Below are 13,108 nucleotides of genomic sequence, written 5' to 3'. Positions count from 1 at the left end.
TTTCTTCACCCTCTGAGAGGAAAACTTTCCCACATGACTGTCTATGGTATTACCTTTCAAACATATTACTTACATCTGATATTTTTAAGATGTGCTATTTACTTTATGTGGGGACACTGCATGTTAGGGATCAGAAAGCTTTCCCTATCAAGAAAAAAAATGGTGGATGCATATATAAAAAAGTTTTAATTGGTTTGAAAAAGAGAAATATAAATAATTTCACTCACTTGATTGGAAACTAACAGCAAGAAACATAAAGTCTTGAATATTTAAAAAAGAAACAACTCCTACCAGTTTTCAAATATAAGAAGGAAAGAAAAAGGAGGAGAGGCAGGCAGACATACACATACATACATACATGCATAATGAATAGTGACGACACACAAACACAGAGAGATCAAAAAAGGGGGGAATCAGTGAGATGGAGTCAACCGGAGGGATCAAATCAGGGGGAAACAGGACCAGCTAAGAACCAATTTACTCACAAAAGCTGTGGCCTTGCTGTTTTTCCTAGAATAGTCTATGTTTTGAAAATGTGTAAATACTACTAGAATGTGCTTGTTCAAAGTGTTTTCCTACTATTGTGACAGGCAGTCAAATGTGAACGTGTCCTCATGTGAAAGTATATGTATATACGTGTATCTCTGTGGCTGCAGGGAGGCTCCTCATCTCTGTGAATCGAATCCTTACCTTCTGCCTCTTTTTCACCTTCAGCCAAGATCTCTCTGCACTTGCTTCTCTCTTATGCTACCTCCACTATGTATCTCTCTTCTACTACTTTCAATTTGAGATGCTGTTGCAGACACCTCCACCTGCCTTACTGGATTCATATTACCCCAAAATGATTTAGCATTTGCCTTTCTACTGTCCCCCCCACCCCCACTATGGCATCTCTTGAACTTCACCTTTATATTGATACTAATCCTATTTGGGGCAGTTAGGTGGTGCAGTGGATAAAGCACTGGGCCTGAAGTCAGGAAGACTCATCTTCCTGAATTTAAATCTGGCCTTGGACACTTCCTAGATGTATGACCCTGGACAAGTCATTTAACCCTGTTTGCCTCAGTTTCCTCATCTGTAAAATGAGCTGGTGAAGGGAATGCCAAACCACTCCAGTTTCTTTGCCAAGAAAATCCCAAATGGGGTCATAAAGAGATGGACATGACTGAAACAAGTGAACAATAACTACAAAAAACCCTATTTACTTTAGCTCCACCTTTTCCCATCTTCCCTACTGTAGTCCATCCTGCTTTCCCAATTTTCCAATGCTGTTAGATTATCCTAGCTTTAGTTTTCATTCACAGCGCCTTTTTATTCTTTAATAAATGTTTCCCCCAAAGATCTGTCTTTGGTTTTCTGCATTTTACTTTTTATATTCTCTCTCTCTGGTAACCCACTTGTACTCATGACTCCAATGACCAGTTCTACGCGAATGACCCCCACGTCTCTATTTTCAGCCTTGATCCTGAGCTCTGCTTCTGCATTTCTAATTGCCTGCTAGAAATTTCCACCTAACTATTCTGCTGATACTTCAAATTAAGCAGATGGAAAAAACAAAAACTCATCAATTTCACCAAGCTATGCTCCTTTTCTGACTTCAATATTTCTATTAATGAGGCAACTCTTTATACTCTCAGCTCAAAGACTGCTGGTGGTGACTGGCAGAGTGAACCAAGGATCCTTTAAATATCACTGCCAGAGGCTCAGCTGTCCCACCCTTTCTTTGTTCCATGGGGGTACATCATTCAAGAGACTCTTGGTCAAGTAGAAGCTAGGTAAGATGGTGTTTTTTAAACTATCATTTTAAATGAAAGCCTTTTGTACTTGTGCCATAAATCAAATGAATCTGTTGGCTGAAGAAAAGTAAGCATTACAGGATGCTCATTATTAGACTGGGCTCTGTCATTCTTTTTGCTTTTCAATTCTTAATTTGACAATAAATGTCTTTTATATTTTCCTCATGATAAATAAAAAGTTAAAATAATTTCCAGATAAAACAAACTTCTTAAATGCACTACTTTTAAAAACATAGTATCATTTTCTGTGAGCCAGGCCAGTTCTGTTCCCAGTTACCCTTCTTTAAATCTGGCACCCTATTTCCCCTTTCATCAGGTGCTTCGCCTGCTTCCTGTGCCTTAGTCAAACATATTCTCAGAGGTTCCCAGGGTTCCTTGATTAGTGCTCTGAAAAAAGCTGGGGGCTTCTCATCTGGACTGCAGATTTACACGCACTTCGGTGAGGCACGCTCATCACGTCGGTACCCATTCTCCTGCCTTGGCGATGCACCTTCTGGACTCCAGGCTCTTCAGATGGTTCTATTTTATCCTTTTTAGCCTAGGCTAAACATGCCTATTTTGATGCCCTCACTTACCTCCTGACAATGAAACTTTAATCACATTTACAAGTAAGTGCTAATGTTAATGTTACTCTCACACCTTCTGCTGAAATAATCCACATCAATGAGCTTGATGGGGTCCTTGGATGCTTGTACTCGGACCTCAGCTTCAAGACCAAACGTCCTTTTAGCCTCAAAACCACGATCTGTGCCAGTTTCTCCCCAGCCCGAGGACACTATGCCTAGCAGTTCCTCATGAACTGGCCTCAGCAACACACTTCTCTCTCTCCCTGGTGCAGTTACAAACCGCACCTGCAGGAGTTACTAAAGTCTGAACTGGCTTTCTTACTGGCTCATGAAGATATTCGTACCCACTGGACTATCTATACCAACGTCTTATCTCACTATCTGCAATCTGGACTCCCCACGTGCATCCTAGACTGAAGACATATGTACACTCCCTACATCTATCTTGTCAAACAAGACATTGATGGTGGCAGACTGGACGATCCTCGGTGGGCCCTAAAAACCACACCTCCATGTAGTCCCACCTTGGGTTTCTCCTGGTGAACTCTGGGTAAAACACCTGTGCAGTAGATACAAAAAGTGCATGTTCCTTTAAGAACTGACCACTCCTTAACCACTCCCCAATCCTACCTTGAATCACCTAGTTAGCATATTTGGCACATGTTTTACTATAGTTTATCCTATACAAACTAGCTGTAACCTTCCAAGGTTGCAAGTTCCTTAAGAACTTTTGCCCACCGAATTGTGTAAAAATAAACCTGTGCCAACTTGACTTAAAGAATGCTTGCATCTCTGAATTCATTCCAGACAACCCTGTCCTGTATTTCAGCCCGGGGGGGGGGGAGTCCCTGAACCCCTCAAAACGCATCAAGCTCACATCAAGCACGTTAAGCAGTGGTATTTCACTTATTTCATAAATTGACGTTTTTTACTTGTTTTACAAAATTCACACTGTAGACACAAAGTTAATTTAAAAAAGAAACTTTCAATTTTTGTATTGTTAGGTTTTGAACATCCAGGCCCAAGTGCAGACAGACTCTCCTGATAAAATAATGTGCCAAAGAAGCCCACTGCCCACTTAGAGAGCCACTTCATTTCTAGACTCCTTCAGCTGGTGCTGTACAGACAATCTCATGGACCAAGCTCCAGTGCCAGCTCTGCTGCTCCCTGCGGCACCCGGGGCAGGACCCGCAGCCTCCCTGGGCCTTAGTTTCCTCGTGTACAATGACAGGATTGGACTAGATGGCCTCAGGGAACCTGTACAGCTCCACATCTACAATCTCATGGACATCTTCACATCTCAAATCAAAACATCAGTTAAGAGACACATTTTACTAAATTTTTGGTTAAAAAAATACGACTCTAGAGAGCTTTCATTTCACTTTAAGCCCATAAATGCCTCATTATAACCCACAGGACACAGCTGTCCCAGCCCCAGGACTCAGGTACGTCCACAGGAGACTCCTGCTTGACGCAGGCTTGCCAAGCTTTCTATCCATAGCACACGACCCCCCATCTCACAAAGTCTACAATATGAATACAATACTCTTCAAAAACTCTCTTTGCAGTAAAGTAGATGCCTGTTCTGCTGCTTTTCTGACGCCAGCCCCACAGGAATGGCGACCGTCCCATGGCTGACTCACTGTGGTATGAAGGAAAGTCAGCAGGAAACAAAGAGGTGATGAAATGGCCTGCAAAGATCTTAGAAGCACGGCACAGGGAGGAAAATGAGGAGGTCTGGGGGACCAGAGAAAGGGAGCATTCTTTCTCCACAGCGCGTGGCTGCAGGTCCCCCTAACTAGCCAGATGCCTACTCTTCCCCCTAGTGCCGCCACTGAGACAAGTCACAACTTCCCCATCGCCCACACTGTGGCTGCTCTTTAGCGTGTGCCAGGGTCAGGCTGCTTGGAGGGCCCGTCTCTGCATCCTCTCACCAGCACTAGACTTCAAAGATTGATCTGTCTCACCTCACTGACACCCTGCAAAGACTAGACACATTCCTGCTGATCTCCATAATGGTTACAAGCAAAGAAAAGTGCTGCTTCAAACTGTCGACATCATCTTTTCAGTTTACAATGACAGGCTAACATTAATAACACTAGTTTCTTTACTAACATTTTCATTTCTTACCCTGTGAGATATGACACTAGCCTGAGTTATTAAAATTTTTAAAGTACACCTGATATCCCATTATAAGTAAATCAGTCTCCAATATATGTCTTGTGTTTGAAACAACACAAATTTATGATCTTGAAACATTTTGACCAGCTTCCACAAAACAGATTATGCTTTGACGTTAATGATACAGCAAGCTGGTCAGGATAAAATCTGGGGCTAGCATTGAGAAGGGGTTTGAGCCAATTCTCTGCAGAAAACATCAGGCTGACCAACAAAGGACATTTTTTCACTCAATATGGGCATCTCACAGCTCAACTAGAGTTCTTCGTACCCTCATGGAGATGACTTCCCAATTCCCTGATGTCCCTGAGTCACACTCAGCAAAACTGGGAAGCCTTGCATCTCACAGAACTGAGGAGATCTGGGCTGCTGCAAAGCTTTCTCTACAGATTGATTCATCTATATTCACTATGTACTTGTCTTCCATCAGAATGATTCCACCCCTACTGCAAGGGGATACTCTACATGTGACTTGGAGGATATATTTAATACTAATTATTAAAGCGCTTGCCCATACACAGTGTCGTGTAGGACTATCGTATGTCCTTTGAATACTCTGCTCTGTGAGTAGTACACTAATCACAGCTTAGTCATGACTTCTGCACCCCACTAAATCATCAAATAGGATATTTAATACTTAATTTTGCTAGAGGTAAAAATCAAGAGGCTTAAGAGCTAGTTGGAGAGAAAGAAAGAACACAAATCAGTAATAATGGGGCTAGTCAAAACCACCAGGTTTGAGGTTAAAAGGCGGAGAAGCCACCACCAAAACTCTGGTTCCTACGATGACCCTAAAATGGCCTAGGTAAATAAAGTGATTTTCCAAGTATCATTTATTTCCCTGACTGCCATGGTCCATTTCAATACTGCACTTCTGGCCAGTATTAGGTGAGCCCTCTTGACTACAGGCAGGACAACAAAGCAACAATGATGTCTAACATGCTTTGTGGGTGAGGGGTCACTCCTTTATGGTCACACACTTCACAGCCCACAGCTCTCTGAATTTTCCTGACATTTCAGTGGCCTCTCAGCTACACAGAAGAATATGCCTGAAGAAGCCAGGGAAAGTCAGAACCAGAATCTAGAGGGCAGAGGGAAGCACTCTACTGATGTACTCCGCCTCCCCAGCAGCACCTCCAATCTGAATGCGCGGATATCATCTCGTGTATGTAATTGGCTCAATCGATATTTGTTGGATGGATAAAAGAAAATTACATGTTCGGTCTTCAAGGCAACAATACTTTTTGATACTGAACCAAAAAAAATTTAGGTTTTACACTCAAATGTCAGCTCTTCTTACCAGAAACTTTCTGTATTACTTCATTAACTTCCTTCATAAAAACTTTTTGCACAAATACCAAATGGTTTAGAAGATCAGTTGTAAGATTATGTTCGAATGAGCCAACCTGCAAAACAAATTTAAACAATAAACAATTGTGATTACATTAGATTTTAATGCATCTCTTACGTAACAGGCATCCCACACAATGTTATGTTAAAAGTAAAATTAATTGCATACAAGTTACTCGAAAAGGTAATCTGTAATCCTCTAAAAAAGTTAAAAATAATCTTCAGAGGTACTAACATTTTTAGTGGCTTACATAATGTTCATATGCCTTTCCCAAGGTGACAAATGTTTATTTATAACAATGATGAATCTGGTGAAAGGAACTAGGTTTACACTTTTACTACAGCTATATGACACACTTGCTTAAAAAATACATAAACTATCAAACACAAAGAGAATGAATAAATGAGGAAACTTCATAAAATCTTTAGCCTTTAAGTAAGTATAACTCCGCTACTTAGAAGGCTTTGCCCAGGTGCTGATGCTGTTCAACAACCTGCCTTCCTTCTGCCCTCTATGCCAATGGGCCAATCACTTAAAAAACTTCCTGCATTATATGAGCAGATAAGGACATATTACATCTCACCTCACCCCTACCACTCCCTAAAACATGGCACACAGCTGGTGCTTAAAAATACCCAGTGACTGAGCAGATGCAAATGCACCAGCGTTCAGGTGGGAAACTTCCACCAAGCAGTGCTAGTCTTTGTCAGGAGGTTTGGGGGAGTGTGTGTGTGTGTGTGTGTGTGTGTGTGTGTGTGTGTGTGCGCACATGCATGCACACGCAACATAAAAGTCGTACACTTATTTCTAGCCATTAAATACTATATATCTGTTTATCAATAATTACTGAGTTCATTACAAATAAGTTCCTTTTTCAATCAAGCAAAATCTCCTAATTTTTTTAATTAGCTATAATTAACATTGTAACATCTACCTAAAACCAAAATATTACATTTCTCTAAAAATAGCTGCTAATACTAATTCAATTAGGTCTTTTCCCAATTAGTCCAAATTTGTGAATTTTGAATGTGTAAACTACAAAAACATGATTTAAGTGAACACACATACATACATACATACATACATACGTGTCTACATACATTTAGACACATACATACCCTATCATATGTACATTACGTGTATGATAATTTAAGGAAATATATTTAGAAATTTTAGAATTTTTATACTAAACTTTAATTTTAGAAATAAGGTAAAAGCATTACCTCTGCCACACAACGCAAGTAGTTTCCCTGTAAATAGTAACCTTGTTTAGAGGGAAGCTCATCTATACTCCACACTTGATCTGAATAACTGTCATGCTCTTCCATTATGTATTTCCCAGACATGGTGACAGGAGGAAGGTTCAGACTAGCAGAAGGAGGAATAGTTGACATATCTGTGGCAGAAACTTTTGAAGTAAAGCGTAATCGGTGACTTGGCAGTTCAAATGTAAATCTCGTCTGTGCACCTGAAAATAAAGAAGAGGAAAAGAAGAAAGAAATAGTATCAATACCGTGAAACATAATTTATAGCTAATAAAATAACTAGGAGATTTTGCTTGATTGAAAAAAGAACTTATGTGCAATGAGCACAGTAATTACTGATATTCAGAAATGGCTAGAAATAGGGCCACAACTTTTAGGCCCGATTTTACTGTAGCTTTTTGCTTTTACATCACATTCATTTCAGGACATAATTCTCCCACCCCCTTCTACACGAATTCTGAACTTAACCAACCGAGATGAGTATTGCCATATACAAAGCCAAGCCGAACTAGAGGACCGCCCATGCTGCCACGAATTCCAGTCGTGTATAGCTTGCTTCTCCCTCCACAGACACAACAAATCCAAGTTATTGTGAGCTGCCCTGTCTGTGTTCCCTACTAACATTCCTCGTAAAGACTAATTTAAAGAGAGAGAATCCTCTCCCGTTTTCTCCCAGAATGGGCAGAGGGTCCTGCCCTTACATGGGGAGCAGGATTAGGAGCCAACTGGCATTTCTGTCTCTACCCAGTGGGAACAGCGGAGTGATCCTGCACCAACATACTGTGCACAGGCAAGGAGAACAGCACCAGCCTGGGCACTAAGTGAAGGTGGCAGCCATGGGATCTAACCCCAGGAGGGAACTGGGAGCGCAGATCCAGCCCAATCTGAAGCCTGCAGTATCATAACCAGGGCAAGGAGCCCAGACAATGGGCCCATGGTTCCTGCGGAGCTTTTCAGCTGGCCGACCATGGCTGAGTCCAGCCGTCATCTACTGAAGCTCAAACCAAGGGCAAGCCTACAGGTGTGTTCCTCAGACCCAAACCAAAGTCAGGAACTTGACAGATCTCAAGAGGGCAGAGTTCAGATTTCATTCTGGAGCAGAGTGCTTCAGACAAAGTAAAACCCTGCAGCTTCCCTGTTTAAGATGTCCCTTGGAAAAACACAGCAATACCCAAGAAAACAGCAGCAGCAAAACCCAAACGCATAATAGGATCAAGCACGGCCCTCCCAGAAGTGCCAGGAGAATGGCCCTAACATCAAGTGTGAAGTCCGGAAGTATATTAGAAAAATGAGATAACAACAGCAACAAAAGGAACCCTACCATAACTACTGAGTCAATTCCCAGCTTCACCAGCAGGAAACCAGTGGGAAAACCAAAGCTGTGAACTGATTCAACAGTTCCAGAAAATAATCTGGAATTCTGTAAGAAAAGCTAAATTAATCACACTCTTTGACCCAGAGATCTCATTACTAGAACCACAGTCTTGAGGATTATACACATTGTTGCTGGGATGGTGCACCAAAAGTCCTAAGAATAAAAGTATCCACAGCAACCCTGTTTGTGATACCCGAAAAAACAGAAACAAAACATTTTTGCAATGCTTGGGAAGCGCCCAAACACACTGTGCTTGCTTGTTGAATGTAATGGAATCTTACTTTGACATAAGGGATGACAAATAATGAAGACCTCAGAGAACCATGGGAAAGAGATGCAAAGCAAAGGAAGCAAAGACGAAGGGACAAGGCGAAGGAGGACAACCACCACCTTTGTATTAAATGTCAGCAGCTAGAGACAGAAAAATTCTGGCGCGGGGATCGGTCTGCTTGGGAGGGCTCCTGAGACATACCACAAAGCACAAAGCTTGGCCGTGCCAGATTCGATGCCCACACCCCCCTCCCCGAAACTGTCCCATGTTTACTCCAGGGAGAGTCTGCACACTCATCTGCCAGGAAAGCAAGGTCCTCCAGGGCAGGGCTGTTTCAGTTTTGGTTTGTACCCCCCAGCAATTCCCACAGGGCCTAACAGATGCATGTGGAGTTAAGTAAGACCACAGTGACTTTACTTCATAAAGCAGTCTAGATGTACCAAACTTTTTTTTTAAGCAGTAGAGCAACCAATTATATAGAATCAAAAACCCCCATCCCAACTAAAGAGCCTCTGCAGAGCATGGCACCCTTGGCTCTAGCTGACAACTCAGACCCTTCTGAAAGCAGCTAAAACAAAGGGCTAGAGAGGAAGCCAGAAGCTAAATGGGTGTGAAGAACAAGGCTTTCTCTCCCAGGTCTCATCTCCTCCCACTACACCCTCTCAGCCACCAATGAGTCAGTGCTCCAAACAATTTAAGAACTATAAAAAAGATTTGGGAAAAATATATGGCCTTTAAAAAAACTTCAACAACATGGGTTCATTTGCTCAAGTTCTTTCTTGGGGGAGCAAATCACATGAAATCATTTAACCTTTTATTATCCCAAATATTGTTATGTGAATCAAATCTATGAAAGCTTGACAATGAACTTATATATACTGCCTCTGCTTTACAGCCTCTTCCTTCTCCATGAAATTTCAAGTTTCTCAGGCCCAGGAGACGTATCTCCTGCTTTTGTAGTAGTTTATGATATGAAGGGTGTGATTCGTATACTGCAAGCACCCCAAAACTACTACTGCCGGCCTGAGGTACCAGGCCTATGCATCTGTAAACAGCAAGACCTGAAGGTGACACGGTCAGCCACTGCCTGAGGCCCTTGAAATGGAACAGAAACGCAGAGCCATCTCATCACCTGTCATCCCGTGACTTCTCATTCTTCCCATCTTATACTCAGCTTTCAGAGATGGTAAGAGGGCTGCTCCAATCGCGATTCCATCCAACATGGCGCTGAACTTAAGAACAATAGGCTTCTTTTCCAAGCCTTCAGGTAGCTGCGGAAATTCATTGGTTTCAATAGGCGTTTGGTTTACACTTGGAGTTTTTTCAGAAGGCAAGGGGGTTGCAATATCTTCTTTTGTAGACTGTGGGCTGTTGGTTTAATACAAAGAATCACAGTAAGAAGTTCCAATTTTTACTTTAAAAATGAGTTCTCAATAGCAAACACATAATAAATGGAGATATAAATAGAGTCAGCAGATCTAGACACACCCAAAGCATGAGGAAGAGCTGGGTTCAAACCCTACGTCTTGGTTTTGTGACTCTGGGTAAGTGACTTGACCATTCAGAGTGCCCGGCACCCTCTAAGACTTTTAGTTGCAGAAGAGTTGCAGAATATTAGTCCTGGCAGAAGGATTTCCTTTACCCAAGAGTTCCTTACACTAATGAAATCACAGATCAGACCTCTGCACAGATCAGACCCCCCCCAAAAAAAAGATATAAATTCTGTTAAGATAACAACTGATACTTAGGGCCAGGAGCACCGTAGTAGCCATAAAAAAAAATGACAAAGTAATCTAGAATCAGAATATCATCAGTAGCATTTTATAATGAATTTTTTGAGGTTTTATTGCCAAGGACTTACTGATGTTGCCTATAGTAAGTGAAAAGAACATTTGAGGCAGATGGGGCAAACAGCATGCAGGATGTGACCAGGCAGAAAGTGCTCAAGAAGACTATGCATAGAAGTCCCCTACCTCAGGCTTATCTGTATGCATTCACAAAGTACCTGGGACTACCTGACATTCCAGAACGGCTCTTCCTTTCCCCCTTTCCTGTTTCCCTTGCTTATCTGTACGCATTTACAAAGATACTGTGGACTGCCTGACATTTCAGAGCCATGCTTTTCCCCCTTCTCCCCTTCCTCTTATCCTGTCAAACTCTATATACACCAGACATGTAACCTGGCTAAGTGCTCTGTCTCCCATGGGAAGTAGGGCTGGCTGAGCACTCTGGCCTCCTATAAAGAACAGAGTCTGCTGGGTGCATCACCCCAATTAATGCCTTTATTTAACTTGGAGACGGTCTGAGCAAATTCATTCAAGGCACTGTGACCCATGCGTCTACTACTCGTCATTCTGCACCCTAATATTTTAGAGTGCCCCTGAACCCCAGCAATAATCATCTGTCTCAGGTTTAAAAAAAAAGTCGGTGAACCAAGGCTTTTGATTTCACATCATTCTATCTCATTTTACTTTAAAATATGGAAAAGCTTCTTTAAAGCGGCGCTATCAAGTTCTGTCCTTAGTCATTCAGGATTCCTTGAGACATTCTGAGGGGTTCTTTAAAATACTACAACAAGGGGAAATGCCAAATATGTATCTGTCCCCTCTCCTTGTAGGACCATAACACACAGAACTAGAGGAAACTCTGGCAAGCTTGGGGCTACTGACTCCAAAGGCAGCATGCTCACCACTATTCCTCCCAACACACGCCTAGGAACACTCCTAGGAGTTTGAGCTCTAGGGTTTAAAAAAATCTAAAAGGATTCTAAAACCCTAAGAAATTAGGTAATCCAAGAAACAAATGAAATTTGCCCCATTGTAATGGGGAAAAAAAATCTAAATTTTGTTTTGTATTTCTCTATGTTTCAATCTAGACTGAAATCCCAGCTCTACTAACTTAATACCTATGTGACTTTGAATCACTTAACCACTCTGGGCCTCAGTTTCCTCATCTATACAAGGCGGAAGTTAGATCAGAGGATGTCTAAGGTTCTTCCCAACTCTAAAATATGACATCATAATTCTGACATTGGTGCCAGACTCTCAAGGTTAAGAATGATGACTTGGGCAACCATCAGTGTTGTCTTCCTGGAGAGGGATGGATGGCAAAAGATAAGGTCATGGTGTGCTACAATCTGACATGATCCCTTGGGATGACTAATTTCTGTCTTAAAACAGATTTAATTTTCTCTGAACAAAGCACAGCCCCAGATCATGCACAGGTGGCTAATTTCTTCCCCACTGTATTTACATTTAATAGATCTTTGGGATACATATAGTTCTAATACACTCAAAGGTACATGCCATTGGTATTAACACCTAAATGACCTTTCATAAAGCCCACTACCCTCCAGGGCCACATTTCTACAGGACAGGGACACTGGAAGAGTATGGGGTAGTTTATTTAGCTGGTGATATTATTCCACTGATGCCAAGATGCCACTTTCAAATCCAAGGATGTCATTCTGATCTGCATCCTTCCCCTAAAGTTGGTCAGAAAAAATCTGCTTCCTCATGACCCGTCTTCCTTAGCTTACAGTTACACAGCCTCAATGAGGCCCACAACACCACAGCCAGTGAAGAAAGGACTTACGCTGTCGATGGTTGTCTGATGAGGTCTGAGATCTGCTTGGAAAGCTGGTGTGAGCTCCGGACCATCATGCTATGTAAGGTGGCCGGGTGCTGGGGAATGTTGATGCTGATTGCTCCCACCTTGAACACAGCAGCATTGTTGGTCTTCAACCCTCGCTGGGCACTGTAGAGGGCTTGGGACTTGGCGATGCTACACTTCACTACAGTTCTAGCAACAGAGAAGAAATATACTGTTTGAAGATATTTTCCAGTACCTTTGAGCACATATGTAGCATGCAAACTAGACTTTAAGAAACTATACATGTCTTCAGACTTTGCACATGTACATGGGATAAAACATGGAAGCAATGTGTGCTTTTAAGGCAATCTACTCAATTCATGATAAGCAAAAAAAAAATGTATCTATTCCAGTTTTAATCATGTGTCTGGGATTTCTAAGAGGGCATCAGCATGAATATACATGTGCAAGAAAACATGAGCATGCAGACATTAAATCTCACACAGATCTTTTGTTTTGTAACTCTCATCATCTCTAACTACTTGACAAACACATGATGAAATCACATGCACTAAATTAACATTTAAGAACAATGAAAGACAAAAGATCCCCCAGCTGTGTTATGAAACAAAAAACTACGTTAAAGATCGCTACTATAGCATTAAACAAACTGAGAAACAGAGCACTGGGAAAAAAGACAAGAAATGACAGAAAA

At 41.8% G+C, this 13,108-nt stretch overlaps 1 protein-coding gene across 1 annotated transcript in view; it reads right to left on the bottom strand.

Annotated features, from left to right (window-relative positions):
- Positions 1-13,108, bottom strand: part of BLTP1 (bridge-like lipid transfer protein family member 1) — a 210,527-nt gene that overhangs the window by 62,663 nt on the left and 134,756 nt on the right. The window contains 4 exon segments of the mRNA XM_078148243.1: positions 5,841-5,946; positions 7,115-7,359; positions 9,935-10,170; positions 12,397-12,603. Coding sequence (XP_078004369.1) covers positions 5,841-5,946; positions 7,115-7,359; positions 9,935-10,170; positions 12,397-12,603 — 794 coding nt within the window.

This window comes from Phascolarctos cinereus, unplaced genomic scaffold (assembly GCF_003287225.1).
Source record: "Phascolarctos cinereus isolate Bilbo 61053 unplaced genomic scaffold, phaCin_HiC Scaffold_9;HRSCAF=440, whole genome shotgun sequence".
Lineage (NCBI taxonomy): Eukaryota > Metazoa > Chordata > Mammalia > Diprotodontia > Phascolarctidae > Phascolarctos > Phascolarctos cinereus.
The sequence above is the reverse complement of the archived record's forward strand: the minus strand, read 5'-3'. Positions and strand labels throughout refer to the sequence as shown.